Source organism: Ornithodoros turicata, chromosome 1 (assembly GCF_037126465.1).
Source record: "Ornithodoros turicata isolate Travis chromosome 1, ASM3712646v1, whole genome shotgun sequence".
Lineage (NCBI taxonomy): Eukaryota > Metazoa > Arthropoda > Arachnida > Ixodida > Argasidae > Ornithodoros > Ornithodoros turicata.
The window spans coordinates 40598651-40623612 of record NC_088201.1 but is presented as its reverse complement, the minus strand read 5'-3'; the positions used below and the strand labels follow the sequence as shown (position 1 = coordinate 40623612).

Genomic DNA, 24962 nt, shown 5'->3' with positions numbered 1-24962 from the left:
TAGTGTCGTGACAGGACTTCACAGAGCTTCACGTCGCTTGAGCCAAGCCAATCCAGCACACCTTCTGAATTCGCGTTTCGCTCCTGCACACTATCAATACTTTATTGAGTTTGAGTTTTATGTATTTACCAATTCACTCCAAAATATTCACTCCGAATTTAACAGCTTGTTTCTTTTGAAAACTAAACATTCTGCGAAATGTACGTTTCGCTGCTGTGAACTACCAATAGTTTGTTGACTAAAAATTTAAATGCTTGTTTTGAAGACGCGATATCATCTGAATTCGCGTTTCGCTTCTGGAAACTATCAATTGTTTACCCAATCCGAAATTAAATTGAAGTGTTGCTCCTGTGAACAATCAACAGTTTCTTCACTCCAAATTGAAAATTTGAGCAGCTTTCTTTTGGAAAGTAAACTTTTTGAATTCGGGTTTCGCTTCTGCAAAGTATCTATAGATAGTTTATTCACTCCAGGTTTATAATTTCAGCATGTTCCTCTTGAAAAAGAAACTTTCTGAATTCCCGTTTCGCCCATGCAAACTATCAATAGTTCGCCCACTGCGAATTTAAAATGTTAGCATGTTTCTTTCAAAACGAAACCTTCTGAATTCGCTTTTCGCTCCTGTAAGCTATCAATAGTTTGTTCGATTCAAATTTAAAATTTGAAAAGGTTTCTTTTGAAAACCAAACTTTCTGGATTCGCGTCTTGCTCCTGCAAACTGTCAATACTTTGTTCATTACGAATTCAAAAATTTATAATCTTTCTTTTAAAAACGAAACCGTCTCAGTTCGCATTTCGCTCATGCAAACTATCGACAGTTTAGTCACACGCAGTTTAAAAGATGAACATATTTTCATGGGAAAAAAAACCTTCTAAATTCTCGTTTTCGCATTTAGTTCGACTATCGAGTTTCCCTCTTGATTGGTTGTTACCCCTCGGGGGGGAAAAGGAAAAAGAAAAGAAAGAAAGAAAAATGATCCCGGGAAATAAATTATCAAGTTCATGAAATATGAAATATCGGAGTATTATACATGTGCAATGCTATATTGTGGGCCCTTCTGAGGAGGAATTAGTGGTCGTTAATTGTCACAAACCCGTATTACCATGACAGTAAAATAAGGTAATGATAGTCTGACAGCGTACGCTACTGCTCTGATTAATGTTAGCCAAACGCATAGCGCACAACAATCCACGACATCTCTTTTTCTGCTTTGTTGGTTTAAGCAGAACAGAGGCTCCAGTCTGTTTTTCGGAACAGCTCCTCTGTTTTATGTAATCGGCTAACGGTCCGAAACTATCTAAAAATATCGATAATGTTCAACTATAAATAAAGGTATTTGATTAGATGATAATACAACTTGGAGCAGTCACTTCTACATTTTTGCAGCAAGCGGGTTTGGGCTGCGTCCAACTTACTATCGATAGTTTAAACTATCGATAGCTTTGAGCAAAACTATCGATAGCTAAATGAGTAGTCGTCTCAACTATCGATAGTACTATCGATAGTGTTTGGATGACTATCGCCCATCACTATGACGGGTAACGTCACTCCAAAGTTGCGCGCAAAAATATAGCTCCTGTTGTTCCTGGTTTGCGAGTTTTAACACAATGGCATATGTGCCATTTTGCTACTCGAAGAAAATGTAAACATGATTTTAATTACAACATTCTCCAGCTGTTGCTGTTAGGAAAGTAGACCGGCGCATGGAGAACAGTGCACCACCCGAGACGCGGGAAATTTAATTTAAATTAAATAATTGGGGGTTTACGTCGCGAGAGAACTGAGATCATGAGCGACGCCACAGCGGTCGGTCTGTGGATTGCTTTTGCCCACCTGAGGGTTCTTTAACGTGCGATGAAAGCTCGCGAGGAAGACGGCGACCTTGCCACCAAGTTGCTGGCGTCCTCGGCCGAGTTCGAAACCGCGATCTCGGGATCAGAAGGCGAACACGCTACCGACTGAGCCACCGAGGCCGGTCAAATTTAATTTGACTCTGGTCTATTCTCGCGAGGTCTTTTTTGGTAATCGAAACGGGTCTCCATTCTTGAAAATGATCGCTGTTATTATTGATAAGAAATGCATGTTCACAAAAAACGAGTGGGGCGTGGTGCTATTTTGGCACTCTTGTTCTATAAGATGGTGACAAGAAGCGAAAGATCGGCTCGCGTTTTTCCTGCGAGGAGTAAAGGACAGGTGCCAAGGAGAAAGATGGAGACAAATCCTTCGAAAAGTGAGATTCTAAAATGATGCATGAAATTATTCGACACTGAAAAGGACAAAAAAAAAAAAAAAGACAACGGGTAGCTCACTTACTTGTAGGGTTGGTCTCTTACCCTGCCAGGCCTGCCTTATCCTATCATTCATTAAAAGTCGGCCCAAGGCACACATTCCCCCAGGGCGCTAGCAGTGACGTTGCCCACCCCTGTCAGAAAACTCTGCCCTACGGATGTCCATCGGATATACTTTCACGGAGATACGGATATCCGCAGAATAATGAAATTCCTCCAGCAGAGATACTACGGAGATCCACTTGGCCGGGCTTCGAACTTCCTACGAACGTGCACTTTGCGGACATAACCAGGAGACACGGACAGAAACAAGAGCTCTCTGGGACGTAGCGTGTATCTCGAGCGCGTGTTACTTTGTTATTTTTCAGAAGTCAGTATACGCTTTGTAGTAAAATATAAAGCGTGTTTCCGCCATTTTTTTAACATTGCCACCGTCGCCGCGCGTTTCACTTTCTGTTGCTCCGTTTTGCTTCCCATGAGGGAAAATCAGCGCGGCGTTTCAAAAAAAAAAAAAAAAGATATATATATATATATAAAACAAAACAGAAAAGAAAGAAGAAACAGCAACAAGAGATTGGACCACTCAGCCGAAAGATCAAGAAAAGATCTTTCCGGAACAGCACCGCAAGCGGTACTGCCCCGACGACCTGCCGAAATGCTTTCCAAACAAGGAACACATACTGTACATTGGTGTACATGCGAGCTTCTACACCTTTAGGTTATTGTACTGCTGACCTTTAGGTGGAATAACGCCGAATTCGTGCAGAATATATGTCCTTCATACGTATTCATTAACAACTTACCTCAGTCCAAGCAGCCTATCATGCACTTCTGATGTTGATTGCATCGCCAACAAGGCTACGTCTCCGGCTCCTTACATTGTTTGTGGAGTTGTGAAAGCGCCATGCGTATTCTTTTCGTCTTTTACTGCGGGGGATTGTGCAACAGATAACAAAATCGATTATCGTAACTGACCTCTATAGCGTGAGAGAGGAGTCTTTGATCTGCACAACTCTCTAGAAACCTCTCATCTCCTCCTTGTAAGTGAATCTGTAAGTGAATTTGTAAGTTGTAAGCGAACCAGAGCCTGTAAGTGGATGAATGATGATGTCGTAACTCCGTGATGTGGAGAGTCCCCCGCAAGTAGCGCCGCGCCGTGACCGTGGCAGACGAATTTTCAGTGGGAAATTAAGCCGCGCGGCTGCTCTCTACGCGGATGCTGCGTCACGTGAGAAGATCGGGCCGGGCCTCCTAGACCGCTCATGGCTGGTTTTTTAGAGTATTTTCGGTGTTTACGCAGTGACAGGACACTGTCCAGCTAAAAGATGTTGCACGGTGGTTCCTGACTGACTGCTTGATTAATGAAGCCGGGTTTCGAACAATGCTGAATGTGATTTCATTGTTCCTTTAAACTCCTGACTTGCTCAGCATTTGTTTTCCTCATTTAGACGAACTTGATGTCCAAAATCATGCGATGCTGGAAACTACTCGTCTTGCCCGGTATCTCTGGAGTCTGGACTGATCCCTAACAAAACGAATGCTCCAGACGAAGTGGAATTGATTCGATGAAACGTTCGATAAAATGTCCCGGCAACGGTATCAAACGGGTAGATTTTCTTGTACATTTGCTCTGGGCAATGCCTTTAATTTGTGTGCGTGTTACAGCATTTAAAATGGCCCAGGTGGGTAAGTGTCTGGGAAGCTGGTTCCCTTCTCTTCCGTCGGTGGTCCTGACATTGGAGGGAACGATTTTTTGTCCACCTGGGAGCTGATGAACTTGGAGGCTTCTTCTTCGAGGGCGCCCTCGATTTTTCCCTGGAACTGACGCGCCACTCTGTTGGCCACAATTCGCAGGAGCCAGTTGAAGGCCCTCGACATGCCCGTAATCTTGGTTACTTGCAATCCCTTGAGGGACTCCACCTTACAGAAAAGCGCGTCCTTAGACAATACTATCTCCTTGTGCCATTCAACAACTCTGCATGCACTCGTATACAGTTTAACATGTCAAACGGAATTGATATCCCCCTTATCCCCCTCTTTTGTCAGAATTTTTTTTTCTTTGCCAATAGCATGGAAAGAGATATGCCGGCGGGAGCCGATTGAAAGCCTTCAAAGAGCAATAAAAATTCGGAACGCATTCTATTTTACAGGATCTCCTTTTACGGGATCTATTTTACAAGATTTTGAATACTCATATAGCAAGCGTCATTTTTAAAGTACAGAGTAAAACACAGAATAATGAGAACAGAAGCCATTTCTGCACTTGAAAGCACCGTGAAGAAATATCACCGCGAATGAGTCATCATTTAGCGCATGCAATCGTCCATGTTGTTCGGCGATACGATAAAGGAAGATGTCAAATCAAAGATCAGCAACGTGATGTCAGTCATTTCAAAGGAATCAGGCGATTGGTTTGATTGTTTGTTTTCGGAATCGTTATCGTAAAGACCTTACGATTTGCAAAAGCTCCCTGTCTGCAATGCACATGAAAGACGTGCAGCATGCGGTGCACGCGCCTGGGCTACGCATACCAGCCAAAATAATGTTTTCGATAAGTTTCTATGCACTTCCGAAGCAGTAGAATATTCATACTGAATGCAATTTAAGACTACGTGGAAAAATTATCTTTCTGCGTGCCTTTTGTGTTCAATAAATTACAATGGTTTTACGACGGTCTAACTCTCACTCGTATTTTTCCTAGGATCCCTTCAGACAAAGCCAAAATTGATGGAACGGTTGCGACGTCGCATATGCACTGATATGCTAGCACAAAGAACACAGATTTCAATAGAGAGTTTTAGAGTAGAGTTCCAATGCGCTTTGGGGCCCCAAAGAAATAGGACTCGTTACTGCGTTGCGCAAAACACTTTGGGGCATCAAAGCGCTTGGGTGTCCTATTTAAAACTATACCTAATAGTGAGATTTAGTACCACCGTACTCTATAGCTTTTGTGTACATAAGGGCTAGCGTGGTGGTTCTGCGCAATGCGCGAAGCTCTGTTTATGTTTTGATCGTGCGCATAACCACCAACGCTATCCCTTACGTACGCAAAGGCGATAGCGTACGATATACTAAAACTCTATAATGTCTATCGAGGAAGACTGCGTATAGCTCTGTAATGTGTTCCATTTTGCAAAACTTGACCATTGCATCAGTTATAACCTTTCGTTCAGCGTCAGCTTATCAGCATAAGGTGATAAGATCACGTGGAAGAAACATTTTTGGTAAATTTGTCCCATTTACTTACTTGGAACGACTCTAGCTTGGCGTCTCCCCCGCTCCTGGGAGCACGGTAGGTGATCAAGATCTCGACGCTCTCAACCTTGGCTTCGATGTCACCCTTAATGGTGACTCCGTACTTTGAGTACCTATGGCGACCAAAGAACATGATGCTCCTCACTATCATCGGTGCCATAACTAAAACTTCGTCTTGGGTATAGTGGATCGTGCTGTTGCCATTACGGTAGAACGAAGAGAGCCCAACTACCTCTCCACCGTGAATGCGATAATTTTCTTCTCCGAAATCAGCCACTCGCAATGGATCAATGGCAGCTAGAAGGCTACGATCCGTTTGCACGGAGCTCAGCACGGAATCCAAGTAATTGTTGGCGAGTAGCACGTTGTCTGCGTGTGAGGAAAATATGTAAGACCTCGGAGTTATAGAGGGACAAGCCATAAAATGACACGAACTGAAGATGAAATCTCTGTGTAGAATGCTAGAAAAACACCAATAGACAGCATTATGGAGCTTTAAAATCAGCTAAGTATTTTAATCACCATGTAAGAGTTGATGGTGGTGGTAGTGCTGAAAGAGCTCGCCGTGTCGGCCTCACAGAAGTGGGCAACGTCGCGACTAACGCTTTGGGGGGGGGGGATGTGCGTCCTGGGCCGTCTTCTAAGAGAACTGTGCCGGCATATGTCGGACAGCATCTGAGCGTCATGTAAGAGTTGCTCCAACTTCTAACCATACATCAAGCAATCAGGTTTTTGCCTACTCCGTTACTGTGTACTTGACCTTCACCGTGGTCCAGGGTTCCGACTTCGCAAAGCTTCCTGTCATGCTTTGTGTAAGGCGCTACCTTGCGTAGATTTCTGTTTCTAATTCTGGCCCTGGAGTGCGAGAAGATGTAAAGCGTGCTGGTTGAGTAACATGGTAACAAACACGAAGAAACACAGGGGGGGGGGGGGGATATACTTATTAGAACAAAGAATAAAAAGAGAGGAACACCGGTTCTTCGCGTTTGTTACCATGTGGCCCTGGAGGTACGGCACTTTACCCAATGCGGCGATAGTTTGTCCGCGCTTCGCCTTCCTTCAGCTTTCTTTTTCTCTTTTTTTTTCCCCTTTCTTCTTTTTCTTTGTAATGCCCAGCTGCAGTAAGATATGAGATTTCATTGTTTGCGCCCTCTAAAGCCGCCCACTTCCTCTTGGTGTTTACCAGTCTAGACGCGCCGTCTGTACTGTTTACTGTAAACACAAGTCCCATTCAGGACCAAGCTGATGAAGATGATGAAGTGTGGGTACATGGTCGCGTGGAGCAGCACTGCAAGAGCAGTTGACCGCCAGCTTAGCGTCGAGGGCACGGAGCCGCGCAACAATGACAAAGCACCTCAGCTATTTGAACACGTTTTCCGGAGCAATGAAGGTGTTCCAGGTGGTGTCTGGCGTGATGGCACTCAGTTTTCTCATGTACTCTCACTTTGATGTGGACACCAACTACGTGCTAATGGACTCGCACGCTTTGTTCCTCTCGTTGATTTCTTTCTGCTTTTGTGTCACGTGTGCTATGATTCTCTTCGCAGTGCTGATGGGGAGCACAGAAGTGCCCTACTCCATCTTCTACCGCGTACATGGCGTCCTCGGTAGTGTGGCCTACATCGTTGCCAGCCTCACATACCTCACTGAAGCGAACACCAAAGTGGCTGACACGCCCGGGCTCTTGGCGGCTTCACTGTGTGTCATCAACAGTCTCACTTTCTTCGCGGATACCATCATCGCTTATGAACCACCCATTCTCTCGCCTATGATCAAAAAGTTACGGGACCAACAAGAAAGGCAACGCTACAGACGTGGTTTCTTCACATAGCTACTGACTTGAACACTGGCTCATATTTACCAGAGTCAGCCTGCGCCAGAGGTAATAAAGCGACAGCGGTATATTTATAGCTTCGTAGTTTCCTGATGCGTGTTTGTGAGCAAACTTCAACAATGTACGTTTCATGAAACGTAGTTTTGCGCGACTTCACTTTCCCTTATAGGGATGCACAAGGTGTACCATACGAGATGGCCATCAAAAAGCCTGTGCATATTTAAAGGACTAGTGGAAGAATCTAAAAATGAAGTCTGTTGAAAAAAAAAAAGTCATTGCGGTGGAATAACTGCCCGGTCAACAAAAGTCACTGAAGCGATTTCGTGCGTTTATGTTTTGGTGTGTAACGTTTGGTGATACCATGCTCCAGCTACCAACCTTCCTGAACCACACGTCTCTTAATCAGCTGGACTCTCACCCCCTCACTTTGTCAAAATTGCTTGGCCCACAGCCAAATCCAGCCCACCAACGCTCAGCCCTCAAAGCACTTCTGACCTTTTTGGACACCGTAGGACTTCGGCCCTCACTGTGAGGCGACTCAATATTCCATTTCATCACATTAGCACCAGCAATGGGGTAGAGTATCGTCCCTAGCGATGAAACTCCCCGATCATAATCTCAAAATAAAGTTTTTGTTATTGCTGTTGTTACCATGCTCCAGTTGACAAGCGCATACAAGCACAGTGCCAAACTATAGACGGAATAAATAGCAAAGGTTCGTTGCAACAGCTGCATAGCACTGTGAGATGAGCACTGTGTGAGCGGGGCGCAAAGCCACCCCGGAGGAATGCCACGGACAAATAGTGTAATCTTCCTTGTCACCACGTTCTCTCTTCTTTTTTCTTGTGTCCGCACTCGTGGATGTGAGGCGCAAAACCTTGCCGGCACCCAAACCCCCTCCGCGAATCCAATACTCTCGCTGCCCGAGAGTCGGGCGCATATCAGAGCTTTGGAAACGGGAGATTGATTAGAAGTGACGATGACAATAAACGAAAACGGTATAAAATAAATAAAACGGCGTGGACGTGCCTTTGCTTCTCCGTCGGCAGAGATGTCAATCCCCACGATGCAGAAGACATCAACCATCCCTTACATCTACGTCTCGCCTCGCTATCGCGATAGATTAAAAAACAAAACAAAAAACAGTATGTAAGGACAAGCTAATGAGCAATTTTGATAAGGTTTACAGGAGTAGAGAAAAACAAAAAGTGACCGAACAACGTTCCACTAAGGAGAACATCGTAGGATCGTCGGTCCGGCGGCTATAGGAAGGATGGGCTCCAGCGGCACAATGTCCTGAAGGTGTGAGTGCATAGGGGTGGGGTGGGTAGATCAAGGCTGCTTTCTTCGTAGGCAGCACCGGGAAAGGAAACACCGCTCTGATAAAACACCTGCCCCCCCCCCCCCCCCCCCCACCAACACCACTCCTGATGTACTTCAACTTTCAATAAATTGTGCAGTGCTTGGGAAGCGTCGGTGGGCTCTTGTTACCTTAGCAGCTGCGTTCCCACGCATCATAGCATCGCAGGTGTCACGTGGGCAGACAGTCTCCGTCGGAAGTGTTCGTTCGTTTTTTCGTCACGAATCTTGGCGTTGAACCTTATCCATCTCTGCTGTTCGCAATGTTTCCTAGAATTCCTGAGAGATGTCTCAGATCATATCGCTTGCAGCACGGCATGTCGGGCAGTCGGTACGACTAACGGGGGAAGTCATTTCTCTCGGTACACATACTTTTAGTGCAGACTACGCCTCTCTTTTCTTTTGTTGGGGCTTTGTCAGCTGCAAAGCGTACCACACCGTAGTAGTAATAGGTCTTGTCCATTTGACGACATTGCCGCCAGGGCAGCGCCACCGTCGCGTCTGCGCCGACTTTTTTCGCGTATTTTTCCCCGCGCGCGGCAGGCGGCGCTCGGGTGGAGGCTCTTACCGGTGGGCGGAGCGTGGCCGGAGGGTTGCGTGCGCGCTTACCCGCTCACATTTTTCAGCCTGGGCCGACTTCTTTCATCATTTCTCAATCTGTGTCGAATTCAATCGCAATTTTTTCCCCGCTACAACAGTTGTGCAGTAGACAATTTACATGCAAAGGATAGCCATACGCAAAAGTACAAGTGAAAATATATTTATTAAATTCACTAGTGTCAGGAATTATGTTATTACTCTGTGTGAAGGAGAAAAACCCAGCCGAAAAACCTGAAGCAGAAGAAACACAATACATGTAACAAAGATTATACTTATTACAGGTATGATGCAATAGCATTGAAGGGGTATCACACATCATACACAATATTTTTTATTAGTGGTAATCACGCGTTTTCAATTAAGCAGAAGGGATAGCACATTTAATCAAAGAAGATATTTTTAATCCATATGATTACAATCAAAATTACAAGTTTTATTATAAAAAGTCTCACATTTTTTTCAGCCTGGGCAGACTTCTTTCGTCATTTTTCCGACTGGGGCGACTTCATTCGTATTTTTACCCGATACAATAGGTGCGCAGTAGGCGGTTTAGATGCATGGGGCGACTTGATTCGTATTTTTACCCGATACAATAGGTGATCAGTAGGCGGTTTACATGCATGTATAGACATGCAAAGAGGAGTCATACACAAAAAGTACAAGTTAAAATATATTTATTAAAGCCATTAGTGCTGGGAATCGTAATGCCAATTGTGATGCCAATCAGGTGAAAGAGAAAAACCGAGCCGAAAACCTTCACGACCTGAGACAGAAGAAACAATATACATATTTTATTCACTATACCTAGCCATCTGATTCTGAAAGAAAACATAAAATCAACATTCATCACATTGCTTACTAGTTTAATATTCCAACGTGACACCAATAATCAGTTTCTTATGAAGTGAATAGCGCAGACATAAGCAAATAATTAGAATCAACACAATCAACACATAGCATTAATACAGAACCAATCCTCCAACATGTAGGGAAATAATAGCTACTGATTATTCCAACATTACACAATTAATCAGTTTCTTATGAAGTGAATAGCGCAGACATAAGGAAATAATTCGAATCAACACGATGAACACATAGCATTAATATAGAACCAATCCTCCAAATGTAGGGAAGTAATAGCTACACAATGCCATATCAAAACGAGAAAGGGTCACCACATTTAATCAAATAATATATTTTTAATCAATATGATTACAATCTAAATTAAAAGTTTTATTATAAAAAGTCTAACATTATTATATGTGACCACCATAGTGGAGCTTTAATTAAAAGTGCCGATAGATGTATGTGAACAGCAGAGAACCTGGAAGACCATGGGACACGAACACAAGAGGAAATAAAATCTATAACATTACATTGGTTAATCAAAACAACAGAGGAGAATAATCTATCACTTTAACTGTCATAAAATCATCCTCGTGACTTCCCAATACAATTTTCATTCTAAGAGACACTACAAGCTCTACTTTGTTTTATGAATCCGACACAGAAAATATGTTAAAAAATTACCTTCATCACATAGCACGCTCCTTGCCAACAATCAGCTCTAATAATATCTGCCCTGATTTGTTGAAGACGGGAGGCGTACACCTGACAGTTATGAACATTTTCGAGCGCAATAGGGAAGATTATTCCAACATTACACAATTAATCATTTTCTTATTAAGTAAACAGCATAGACATATGGAAATAATGAGAAACACGATCAACAGCTAATAGAGAACCAAAACATATCACATAAACAACAGACACATGCAGGAAAATAAATGGAAAAGACTCTATCAAAACGATAAACATGCACGGATGAATGGCAGAGAAACACTTTGAACGCCACATGATGAATAATTTAATACAGCACAGAGCTAACGCTGAATAGCAGAGAAACAATCTAAACGGCGCATCTACCAACGTGTAAACAACAGTCAGGAAAATATTACTGAAACAGCTAATAGAGAGCCAAAATCCAACACGTAAACAAGAGGTACACAAAGGATAAATAGTTGAAGAACAATCTAACAAAACAAGAAACATGCATGAATGAATAGCAGAGAAACACTCTAAATGGTGCATCTACCAACGGTAAACAACAGACACATGCAGGAAAATAATTGAAAAAGAATCAATCAAAACGATAAACATGCACGGATGAATGGCAGAGAAAGGCTTTGAACGATGCATCTGCCAACATGTAAACAACACACAGGACAATAATAGCGAAACATTACAATTTGAAATAATATATCTTTTGAACTATCATAAAATCAACCTTGCGAGCTAACAATATCCTACTCAGGCACTTACCTTGACAGAGTTATCCAAACACGCACCACAGCTATACTTTCCACAGTACAACCAGACTCGAGACACGGTGGGGTCACTCTCTCCATCTATGCAGACCGGTGGGGTCACTCTCTCCATCTATACAGCCCAAAAGCGGGGAACCTGTTGTCAATCTGCGGGGTGGGGAAATCCTCTCTCTTTTTCAAATTCTTTCCTCCAAAAAGGAAATATTCTTAGGACCAGTGTACAGAGGCGAAATTTTTTATTGATCGCAAATAGACATTGGAATTATTCGATTCTAAAGAACACAATAAGAATTCTATCAAAGAAAAAAATCTAAGAATAGACTTTCTAAGCAAATGAGAAATATTATCGACGCAAACAATACCAAATGAGAAACGATGAATTTTATTGTATTTCAGATCAGACAAAACTATTAGGCATACATTATTCTCAACTCACAAATATCATTCGATTGAATATCTGAAGCAAAGAGAGAAAGTCAAATTTATTCAATGATAGAAACAATACTCGTTCGAAAACGAGAATCAAATTTAATTACATCGTTTTATGTTAACTTTGCAATACACGCAGAAGTCGCAAACAACTCATCTGAAATGCAAATTATTGTGTTTGCTATAGCGGAAATCAACGCACACAACATTCCCAACTAGTAGAATATTTTTATTAATATCAATCGAGTGATCATCTGAAACAAAGTCAAAAGCAGTAATTAATTTAGGCAAACATTTTTTCATAATCACACAGCGCAAATATACATCACAGAAACATGTCTTTTTTCACTCAGGACCCACTAGTGGAAACGAAGTGAGAGAGTTCCCGTACACATTCGTTAAGGTTACGCCCGCAGGGAGTAGGGGAATCCAAACAATGGTCTAGGTATTCAAAGCCATAAAATCGCTCCTACAAGTCAAGTTAGGGAAGGAGGGTCTCTTGCGCTGTCTTGTACATAGAATCACTGAAAGCAAACGTTTTTCCTTTACACATCACATCTTTTTTGTAAATTGACTTTCATAATTCTAACGCCAGGTGGAAGATTATGAACCTGATAATAAAATTTTAATAAATAAAATTAGCACCAATATGATTTAATTAAATGTCGAGGCGCACTACAAAACAGAACAGACAATTGCTATACATTGAAGAGATGGACGGATTTTGTACTCGTTACCATACGTCATGGGAGGACCTGATAAAAAGCTGCTTCGAAAAGGAGGAGCCGCGAAACGATTCATTTATCGCTGCATTTCAATACGTCCTAGACATGGTCGTATTCGGAGATATGGCACAAATTATGGAATTCAAGATGCGAGAACTTGTATGCCGAATCTACAATAGTTATAAAAATATTTGCACGTCATCATCGGAAGGACCACTTGGGTTGATGGTGGAGTTTTTGAGGTTTGCTAACGAAGAATTGAAATACACTAGACCAAATGTAATTGTAATCATTGCAATGGGTATTGCATTAATCAAGAAAGCAATCAGATCAAATTATCATATACAAGCAGTCTATATCGCACGATTCATTACGGATTTGTTGAAATTACACCTAACGGTTGAAATGGAAAGTACATAAAAAATCTTATCACGTGATATATTCCACTAGAGCCTCTACACATTTATTTTATTCTACCAGTCAAGGATGTCGAATGAACAGAAGTTCAATATTGTCGTGCAAGGTCTGATGTATCATCACTTATTGAAACTCAACAAACATATCAATTGTGGTGGGCCACCGGACGATTTTCATCTAATACTCTCTTGTACGCCATTCAAGAATCTTCATACAAAGAAAGGAAGCATCAATAAGAGACTGTGCAAATTCGTCGCAACAAAGTGCAAGTTGTTGAAGCAATACAAACACGGCGACAACATATCACCTGCGTTAATCAACGCTGGATTCAAGCACCCAATAATCAGAATAAATTACTTGATGTCTTCGGAATTCATCAATCAAGACAACAAACGAAAACTTCGGAGTTTGGAATAGAATTATAATTTATCGAAATAAACAAGTGTATAATTGAAATAATAATTGTATTCTTTGTCATAATTCTAATGTATTCTACACAGCGCAACGAAAGCAGCTTTTGATTAGATTGCTAAGGAGACACTGCATACAAGGATCTTCGCATGGAATCAGCGCTGGCAATCAAAGAGATTTTTTTACACGACCACACTCTATACAACACCGACACCCGAAGGAAAGAATTGTAGAAGAATCGATAATAGAAATTTAGAGGCATGTTACATCAGTCTTTGTTTACAAAGAGGATCACTAATATTTTGCGAAAGCTTATTTTACGAATTAAATTGCACAGTGTATATATTTTCTCAGACTATTGGGCAGTTGACAATACTATATTGAAAGGAATCTATTATCAAATGACGCGAAGGTGGAGTCTACAATTCTAATCATCGTAACATGCGGCACACAATTCCAATAATATTTTGGGAGAATCGAATCACGCAACTGTCATCAGAAATGTTTAACTAATGAAGATGAGCACTATGCATAAGATATGTAATTATAATAAGTAAATATTCCTTTTGCAAACATAACCAAAGCAGCACACATAAACGTAGCTTCAATTCACAGAATGTACCCGAGGTTTTTAATTAGCCATACTGAAAAACTATGACTCTATTCGATATGTCACGGCATATGAGGCACTACAAATGGAAGGACATACATTAATTTTAGAAGATTTTAGCTCATAATGAATCAAAACGCAATCTCCAACACCAAAGGTTCGTGTTTAAATTTTTCAAAGTCAAAACTGTACACTCTTTCTTACAATTTTTTTTAAGATGTAGATTAAAAAGCTGTCTATATAGTCACACACTGTATACAAGATATTTGTTTGTACATTAATTGATAAAATTTATCAGATCACATTCCGGAGCGGTGGAGACTATCAGTAAGTGGTTAATTAAAACTGCTGCCGCAATTTACGAACTGAGTTGTAGAAAGCGTAATTTCACACCTTTAGCAGGCTCACTTTGATACGCGAAGGTTTTAAGAACTCCTTTGTGATGACAAAGAATTTAATCGAGTGTATTGATGTTTTCTATATACTCTATAACGTAATGTGAATTCTCCACGACGTGGATAGTAAAAGTTACGAATATTTTTCGAACAAAATTTACTTAAAACTCGGAGAAAGGGTCACCCGCGTCGACGAACCCGTTTCCGGAAGGAAGCAACACGCTCGCGTTGGGGTGCCGCGTTAACGCGTTGGGCACCACGGAATCGCGTTCGGTTTCGGAAGGGTGTCCGGGAAACGCTGCCCGGCGTGTTGCCGAAATGCACTCGACGACGCGAGTGACCCTTTCTCCGAGTTTTAAGTAAATTTTGTTCGAAAAATATTCGTAACTTTTACTATCCACGTCGTGGAGAATTCACATTACGTTATAGAGTATATAGAAAACATCAATACACTCGATTAAATTCTTTGTCATCACAAAGGAGTTCTTAAAACCTTCGCGTATCAAAGTGAGCCTGCTAAAGGTGTGAAATTACGCTTTCTACAACTCAGTTCGTAAATTGCGGCAGCAGTTTTAATTAACCACTTACTGATAGTCTCCACCGCTCCGGAATGTGATCTGATAAATTTTATCAATTAATGTACAAACAAATATCTTGTATACAGTGTGTGACTATATAGACAGCTTTTTAATCTACATCTTAAAAAAAATTGTAAGAAAGAGTGTACAGTTTTGACTTTGAAAAATTTAAACACGAACCTTTGGTGTTGGAGATTGCGTTTTGATTCATTATGAGCTAAAATCTTCTAAAATTAATGTATGTCCTTCCATTTGTAGTGCCTCATATGCCGTGACATATCGAATAGAGTCATAGTTTTTCAGTATGGCTAATTAAAAACCTCGGGTACATTCTGTGAATTGAAGCTACGTTTATGTGTGCTGCTTTGGTTATGTTTGCAAAAGGAATATTTACTTATTATAATTACATATCTTATGCATAGTGCTCATCTTCATTAGTTAAACATTTCTGATGACAGTTGCGTGATTCGATTCTCCCAAAATATTATTGGAATTGTGTGCCGCATGTTACGATGATTAGAATTGTAGACTCCACCTTCGCGTCATTTGATAATAGATTCCTTTCAATATAGTATTGTCAACTGCCCAATAGTCTGAGAAAATATATACACTGTGCAATTTAATTCGTAAAATAAGCTTTCGCAAAATATTAGTGATCCTCTTTGTAAACAAAGACTGATGTAACATGCCTCTAAATTTCTATTATCGATTCTTCTACAATTCTTTCCTTCGGGTGTCGGTGTTGTATAGAGTGTGGTCGTGTAAAAAAATCTCTTTGATTGCCAGCGCTGATTCCATGCGAAGATCCTTGTATGCAGTGTCTCCTTAGCAATCTAATCAAAAGCTGCTTTCGTTGCGCTGTGTAGAATACATTAGAATTATGACAAAGAATACAATTATTATTTCAATTATACACTTGTTTATTTCGATAAATTATAATTCTATTCCAAACTCCGAAGTTTTCGTTTGTTGTCTTGATTGATGAATTCCGAAGACATCAAGTAATTTATTCTGATTATTGGGTGCTTGAATCCAGCGTTGATTAACGCAGGTGATATGTTGTCGCCGTGTTTGTATTGCTTCAACAACTTGCACTTTGTTGCGACGAATTTGCACAGTCTCTTATTGATGCTTCCTTTCTTTGTATGAAGATTCTTGAATGGCGTACAAGAGAGTATTAGATGAAAATCGTCCGGTGGCCCACCACAATTGATATGTTTGTTGAGTTTCAATAAGTGATGATACATCAGACCTTGCACGACAATATTGAACTTCTGTTCATTCGACATCCTTGACTGGTAGAATAAAATAAATGTGTAGAGGCTCTAGTGGAATATATCACGTGATAAGATTTTTTATGTACTTTCCATTTCAACCGTTAGGTGTAATTTCAACAAATCCGTAATGAATCGTGCGATATAGACTGCTTGTATATGATAATTTGATCTGATTGCTTTCTTGATTAATGCAATACCCATTGCAATGATTACAATTACATTTGGTCTAGTGTATTTCAATTCTTCGTTAGCAAACCTCAAAAACTCCACCATCAACCCAAGTGGTCCTTCCGATGATGACGTGCAAATATTTTTATAACTATTGTAGATTCGGCATACAAGTTCTCGCATCTTGAATTCCATAATTTGTGCCATATCTCCGAATACGACCATGTCTAGGACGTATTGAAATGCAGCGATAAATGAATCGTTTCGCGGCTCCTCCTTTTCGAAGCAGCTTTTTATCAGGTCCTCCCATGACGTATGGTAACGAGTACAAAATCCGTCCATCTCTTCAATGTATAGCAATTGTCTGTTCTGTTTTGTAGTGCGCCTCGACATTTAATTAAATCATATTGGTGCTAATTTTATTTATTAAAATTTTATTATCAGGTTCATAATCTTCCACCTGGCGTTAGAATTATGAAAGTCAATTTACAAAAAAGATGTGATGTGTAAAGGAAAAACGTTTGCTTTCAGTGATTCTATGTACAAGACAGCGCAAGAGACCCTCCTTCCCTAACTTGACTTGTAGGAGCGATTTTATGGCTTTGAATACCTAGACCATTGTTTGGATTCCCCTACTCCCTGCGGGCGTAACCTTAACGAATGTGTACGGGAACTCTCTCACTTCGTTTCCACTAGTGGGTCCTGAGTGAAAAAAGACATGTTTCTGTGATGTATATTTGCGCTGTGTGATTATGAAAAAATGTTTGCCTAAATTAATTACTGCTTTTGACTTTGTTTCAGATGATCACTCGATTGATATTAATAAAAATATTCTACTAGTTGGGAATGTTGTGTGCGTTGATTTCCGCTATAGCAAACACAATAATTTGCATTTCAGATGAGTTGTTTGCGACTTCTGCGTGTATTGCAAAGTTAACATAAAACGATGTAATTAAATTTGATTCTCGTTTTCGAACGAGTATTGTTTCTATCATTGAATAAATTTGACTTTCTCTCTTTGCTTCAGATATTCAATCGAATGATATTTGTGAGTTGAGAATAATGTATGCCTAATAGTTTTGTCTGATCTGAAATACAATAAAATTCATCGTTTCTCATTTGGTATTGTTTGCGTCGATAATATTTCTCATTTGCTTAGAAAGTCTATTCTTAGATTTTTTTCTTTGATAGAATTCTTATTGTGTTCTTTAGAATCGAATAATTCCAATGTCTATTTGCGATCAATAAAAAATTTCGCCTCTGTACACTGGTCCTAAGAATATTTCCTTTTTGGAGGAAAGAATTTGAAAAAGAGAGAGGATTTCCCCACCCCGCAGATTGACAACAGGTTCCCCGCTTTTGGGCTGTATAGATGGAGAGAGTGACCCCACCGGTCTGCATAGATGGAGAGAGTGACCCCACCGTGTCTCGAGTCTGGTTGTACTGTGGAAAGTATAGCTGTGGTGCGTGTTTGGATAACTCTGTCAAGGTAAGTGCCTGAGTAGGATATTGTTAGCTCGCAAGGTTGATTTTATGATAGTTCAAAAGATATATTATTTCAAATTGTAATGTTTCGCTATTATTGTCCTGTGTGTTGTTTACATGTTGGCAGATGCATCGTTCAAAGCCTTTCTCTGCCATTCATCCGTGCATGTTTATCGTTTTGATTGATTCTTTTTCAATTATTTTCCTGCATGTGTCTGTTGTTTACCGTTGGTAGATGCACCATTTAGAGTGTTTCTCTGCTATTCATTCATGCATGTTTCTTGTTTTGTTAGATTGTTCTTCAACTATTTATCCTTTGTGTACCTCTTGTTTACGTGTTGGATTTTGGCTCTCTATTAGCTGTTTCAGTAATATTTTCCTGACTGTTGTTTACACGTTGGTAGATGCGCCGTTTAGATTGTTTCTCTGCTATTCAGCGTTAGCTCTGTGCTGTATTAAATTATTCATCATGTGGCGTTCAAAGTGTTTCTCTGCCATTCATCCGTGCATGTTTATCGTTTTGATAGAGTCTTTTCCATTTATTTTCCTGCATGTGTCTGTTGTTTATGTGATATGTTTTGGTTCTCTATTAGCTGTTGATCGTGTTTCTCATTATTTCCATATGTCTATGCTGTTTACTTAATAAGAAAATGATTAATTGTGTAATGTTGGAATAATCTTCCCTATTGCGCTCGAAAATGTTCATAACTGTCAGGTGTACGCCTCCCGTCTTCAACAAATCAGGGCAGATATTATTAGAGCTGATTGTTGGCAAGGAGCGTGCTATGTGATGAAGGTAATTTTTTAACATATTTTCTGTGTCGGATTCATAAAACAAAGTAGAGCTTGTAGTGTCTCTTAGAATGAAAATTGTATTGGGAAGTCACGAGGATGATTTTATGACAGTTAAAGTGATAGATTATTCTCCTCTGTTGTTTTGATTAACCAATGTAATGTTATAGATTTTATTTCCTCTTGTGTTCGTGTCCCATGGTCTTCCAGGTTCTCTGCTGTTCACATACATCTATCGGCACTTTTAATTAAAGCTCCACTATGGTGGTCACATATAATAATGTTAGACTTTTTATAATAAAACTTTTAATTTAGATTGTAATCATATTGATTAAAAATATATTATTTGATTAAATGTGGTGACCCTTTCTCGTTTTGATATGGCATTGTGTAGCTATTACTTCCCTACATTTGGAGGATTGGTTCTATATTAATGCTATGTGTTCATCGTGTTGATTCGAATTATTTCCTTATGTCTGCGCTATTCACTTCATAAGAAACTGATTAATTGTGTAATGTTGGAATAATCAGTAGCTATTATTTCCCTACATGTTGGAGGATTGGTTCTGTATTAATGCTATGTGTTGATTGTGTTGATTCTAATTATTTGCTTATGTCTGCGCTATTCACTTCATAAGAAACTGATTATTGGTGTCACGTTGGAATATTAAACTAGTAAGCAATGTGATGAATGTTGATTTTATGTTTTCTTTCAGAATCAGATGGCTAGGTATAGTGAATAAAATATGTATATTGTTTCTTCTGTCTCAGGTCGTGAAGGTTTTCGGCTCGGTTTTTCTCTTTCACCTGATTGGCATCACAATTGGCATTACGATTCCCAGCACTAATGGCTTTAATAAATATATTTTAACTTGTACTTTTTGTGTATGACTCCTCTTTGCATGTCTATACATGCATGTAAACCGCCTACTGATCACCTATTGTATCGGGTAAAAATACGAATCAAGTCGCCCCATGCATCTAAACCGCCTACTGCGCACCTATTGTATCGGGTAAAAATACGAATGAAGTCGCCCCAGTCGGAAAAATGACGAAAGAAGTCTGCCCAGGCTGAAAAAAATGTGAGACTTTTTATAATAAAACTTGTAATTTTGATTGTAATCATATGGATTAAAAATATATTCTTTGATTAAATGTGCTATCCCTTCTGCTTAATTGAAAACGCGTGATTACCACTAATAAAAAATATTGTGTATGATGTGTGATACCCCTTCAATGCTATTGCATCATACCTGTAATAAGTATAATCTTTGTTACATGTATTGTGTTTCTTCTGCTTCAGGTTTTTCGGCTGGGTTTTTCTCCTTCACACAGAGTAATAACATAATTCCTGACACTAGTGAATTTAATAAATATATTTTCACTTGTACTTTTGCGTATGGCTATCCTTTGCATGTAAATTGTCTACTGCACAACTGTTGTAGCGGGGAAAAAATTGCGATTGAATTCGACACAGATTGAGAAATGATGAAAGAAGTCGGCCCAGGCTGAAAAATGTGAGCGGGTAAGCGCGCACGCAACCCTCCGGCCACGCTCCGCCCACCGGTAAGAGCCTCCACCCGAGCGCCGCCTGCCGCGCGCGGGGAAAAATACGCGAAAAAAGTCGGCGCAGACGCGACGGTGGCGCTGCCCTGGCGGCAATGTCGTCAAATGGACAAGACCTATTACTACTCACCGTCCTCACACCTCCCGTTGCAGTTGTACTGCCCATCCCTCCTTCCCTCTACAGAGACAAACCGCGAGTACATCGTTCGCCTCGTGAACACACATGGCGCGATTTCACTGCGTGGAACGGTGCGTGCCCAGCACTACGCAAAGTTTCACGCGCGGTATCGGTTTTCCGTGCGTGGGACAGCAGACGCATAAAAGCAGTTAGAAACTTTTGGCATTGATTTTGTTTTTTTTCTGCCGAGAGTGCATGAAAGAACCTTACCTTGAGCTCTGGATACGACAATGAAGAAGAACAAAGCGATGAACTTGAAACGTAACATATCTGCGGAAAAACCTCACAATATACACTGACGGTGACAAACTTTTATCGCTCATTGAACGTACCAGCTATGGTTGTGGTAGCCTTCACCTCAAAACCTGCCACAAGTTTTGGCGACGTTAATCGAGTGGCTGCGCCAGCACATATCCTGTTCCTAACAACAGGGAGAAAAATTGAACGCGTGGTACCATTGTTGGTCCAGCCGTTGTGCCTCAAGGGCGTCGTGTCCTTAGTAGCGGCTGTTGTGTGCAGTGAAGATTAACGAGAGTGATATGTTCTCCGTGTGTTCAGCTGCACTTTTATGCCATTTGCGACTATGCATCCTTTACGTTTCGAAGCACTAAGGAGCGTCGTTGTTGCGTGTGGATCGTAATTATTCGCTAATCTCCGTTCCCATATATGGCACTGCCATAACGAGAAGCAGTGTATATTTGGCACTCGCTGTTTCTTCAACCGTGGAATTGAAGGAGGAACATGTCCTGGAGTACATGTCCTCCTGTCTGATTTTCGGCGACTATAGTCCATGACGTCGTCAGCATCCCCTGAGCATCCATAATTGGGCGCAGTAGCGTAGCCAGAAAAATATTTCGTGAGGGCTTCTATGGGGACTTTGCTTGGGGGAGGATGACTTCGCCCTTGTTTCAAATGCACTACCAAAGGTACGATTTCGGGGAGGGGTTCACCCCCCGCCCCCAGAGTACGCCACTGATTGGGCGCATTATGGCCTAGCTGCTTTTGCGCCACCCTCGTGATAATTATCAGCATCACAGCGCCTAAAGATAACCCAGACGAAACAGTACAGCCGGTGCCGGGTTCAGATCGAGGTCGACCGGTTTGAATATGGCGAAGGACGTCATGTTGGCCTGGTTGTGTCCAGCCGCGCGGTCACATGAGAGCGGGGAACTCCTGCAGCACCTCGGCAAAGGTCGACTTCAGGGGCTCGAGGAATGTGCCTGTCTCATCCACGGGGGACGATGGAAATCTATGACGACGCCGGACAGAGCGGTCGTGATATCCGTGATTCTTCGTCGAGCAACATCCATCAGCAATCTGTGGTCAGAAAGTCAGTTCCAAGGATGGGAGTGTCGACGGCGGCGAGGAAAATCCATGGAACGAGGCGGCTGAGACCGATGACTAGTGGAAGAGATCGTTCGAGGAACACAGGAATCCCGGTGTTGTCTACTGCAGGGAGGTGATACAGAGGAGGCGCACGCTCTTATTTCGAGGCCAAGACCTATACCTTTGCACCCGTGACCACAAGGAATATTATCTTGGATGTTTCGTCGAGGATGGCGAAAGAGCGGCTTGTTGCAGCATTGAGGGAGCCGGTCGTCACTTCTAACGGTCTCCCGCTGCGCTTCCCCACGGGCGTTGGCCGTTGCGCGGCCGAACTTTCGGTGGTACCAATGTGAACGTGTCAGAATCTTGTAGAACGTGGAACGGTACCGGGCTTTGCCACCGAGATGAGGAACGACGCAGGGAGCGGTTGCGGACGTGGGATTGGCAGGAGTCAGGGCCGCTACCGTTGCAGAAAGGCCCTCGAAATAGGCTTGCAGGCGTGCCAGACGGTCGCTTTGGTTGCGACGATACGGAGTGTCAACGCCAGCTGTAGTGTGAGCGACAGTGGAGAGTGTAGAAACTGGGGAACTTGCCACCTCCATGATCTTGTCAGCATGCGCTAGCTGCTATAACTCCTGCAGTAATAGCATGGTTGCGGCAGCCGATTGAGGAAAAGCTGCTTGAAGAGGTCAACGTCGAAAGTCTGAGTGTGCGGCCCCGACAGATTTTGCATTTACAGCAGGAATGGCTTGGGCGATAGTCCCCGAGTTCGTCCAGAGACAGTAAGGCGTCGTAAGGGTTGGCGGAGGACGGAGAAACTAGAAGGTCGGTCCGTTCAGCTCCCACTTCCTGTGGGAGGACACTACCTACGTGGCGGAATTTGGTCCATTGGGAGCCAATGCCAGCAAGCTCAAACTGGCACTCCACTTGCAGAAGCCATATACTCCGGGGCTGGAGGACCAAAACGAAGGCTATCGCAGGGCGTATGGAATTTCGGGGCAACAGCTGTGGCACTGGAAGTTGCCCCACAAGAAGATGGCGAAGTATGACCTTGCGGTTGTGCATTGAAATCACGTCCGGGTCTACAGTTGTAGATACTACAAGAAAACAACTTATTATTCTCGCAAAACAACTGATAAAGGTCGCGAGTTCTCGCACCTCGTCGTCATCCTGTTAGCGATGGTACACATTTATCTGGCATGACTTCAGCCAAGTGTTACAACCGCTTTAATAGTCTTCTAAATAGCATATGGCAGCAAAAAGAAAGAAAAAAAATAACGCGCGCCAGCAGGAGTGGCTGCTCGTATGGCTGAAGTGGGCTTGTTTGTTAGAGTAGTTTCTCAAAACGACGGCGGAGTTTCCACATAGAAGCTCGCAGTTCCGGCTCCATATGTTGAGCTGTGACCTGTACATTGTCTTCATCGATGCCACCACAGCGAAGCCAAGTTAGCAAACTTCACCATTGCAAAAGAAAAAAAGAACCTTAATGGCTTCAATATTCAAGAGCACAGGAGCGTCGGAAGGTGCACTCTTAAAAATGAACTTCACCACATAGAACGCTCCTAGCCAACCATCACCCCGAATGACAACGTTCTCGCCCTAGATTTGTTGCAAACGGGAGGAGGAGCCTATTTTGTGCATTATGCACGGCACAAAATAGGCTCCTCCTCCCGTTTTCAACAAATCATGGGCGATAACGTTGTCATTCGGGATGGTGGTTGGCTAGGAGCGTGCTATGTAGTGAAGTTCATTTTTAAGAGTGTGGGGGCAGGGGGGGGGGCTCCCCCCCCCCCCCAGAGCTCCTGTGCTCTCCAGTATTAAAGCCATGAAGGTCCCGCCACCCCATTTTTCATCTGTAAGTCTCATCCGAGACAGATTTCCTTTCAGGTCTCTTACCGCAGAATGAAAATGAACACCGATTTAAAAAGTAGAAAATAAGTAGAAAGGAGAAGACGAAGTTCACGCCCCCGTAAAGGTACTATCACAAGTTATCCTACATGATACTGTTTATGCGCGTACCTATATACGCGGACAGCAGCGACACGCCATTCAGTAGCCTTGTTTAGACGGTACAAGAAAACGCAGATTTGCTCTCCAGCAAAGGATACCGCCTTGTTTTTGATCAACGAAGGGAAGCATTCGCAAGCTCTTATCCTGCGGCGAGGCGTTCGCTGGTACGTTTGATGACTCGTGAGGCATATCTGGCTGTTTTTGCCTGGGTCATGGCTAGAACAATCGACAAAGCCTGTATAGTGCAGCAGTAATGACCATTTGCAGACGAAATCATTGTACTTTTGACGAGAACAAAAATAAAAAAAAATAAAGAAACACGCCACCGCTCGCTTACTTCTACTATAAATTGGTCTTACCGCGTTTATTGAAAACATTAACAAGTATTTCAGTTTCTGCTGCTGTAATGCCAATTTCTTTTTCGCCTCAAGGTAATCAAGAACGCGAGATGGTCTTCCCTATATCTGCATTACAACCTCCACCGTCATCGGATTGCTTGGACGAGTCATTTCTAATGAGCGCATCAATGGCTCCCATTTTCGTATTTGCCGCACTTTTCAATCTAGAACTCCATGCACCGGTTAAGTTAAGTTAGGTTAGGTTAGCCCCCGCCTGCCGTGAAGGGCTTCCGACGCCCCTGCAAGAGCAGGTACTCTCCTACCAAACCCACCCAAAATTTGGGAAGTGGCTTCAGCAGAAACTGCAGCACCAAACACGAGCCGCAGCAAGCCGCTTCGCGACCCCCTGCTGAATCTACCACGACCCTTCTCGAGGTCGCGACCCACAGTTTGGGAAACACTGTGTTCTACATCATGGCCATGGCCATGGTCTACCGATGCGCCCAGTTCTGCCACGGATAGATATTTCGGTTGCGGAGAGGAAGTGACGCACTCGACTTAATCTCATACGCCAATGAAAACGCTGTCCACAG

General features: G+C 42.1%; 1 protein-coding gene across 1 annotated transcript; it reads right to left on the bottom strand.

Annotated features, from left to right (window-relative positions):
• Window positions 1-3954: 3954 nt before the first annotated feature.
• On the bottom strand, window positions 3955-24568 carry LOC135386859 (uncharacterized). Its single transcript, XM_064616401.1, has 7 exons — window positions 24505-24568; window positions 22759-23118; window positions 22299-22568; window positions 21028-21201; window positions 20906-20965; window positions 5537-5913; window positions 3955-4209 (listed from the first exon to the last, which is right to left on the bottom strand). Exons 1-7 carry the CDS (start codon window positions 24566-24568, stop codon window positions 3958-3960), a joined length of 1557 nt encoding a protein of 518 aa, XP_064472471.1. The 3' UTR covers window positions 3955-3957.
• Window positions 24569-24962: the final 394 nt, after the last annotated feature.

What these genes read in the sequence shown, in the direction of transcription:
- LOC135386859 (XM_064616401.1), bottom strand. Translation starts at nt 24,568, where the DNA reads ATGGGAGCCATTGATGCGCTCATTAGAAATGACTCGTCCAAGCAATCC. An exon ending in TCGCCCAAGCCATTCCTGCT is followed by an intron (nt 22,569 to 22,758) that starts GTAAATGCAAAA and finishes CTCACACTACAG; the next exon opens with CTGGCGTTGACACTCCGTAT. An exon ending in CCAAGCTAGAGTCGTTCCAA is followed by an intron (nt 4,210 to 5,536) that starts GTAAGTAAATGG and finishes CTTTTCTGTAAG; the next exon opens with GTGGAGTCCCTCAAGGGATT.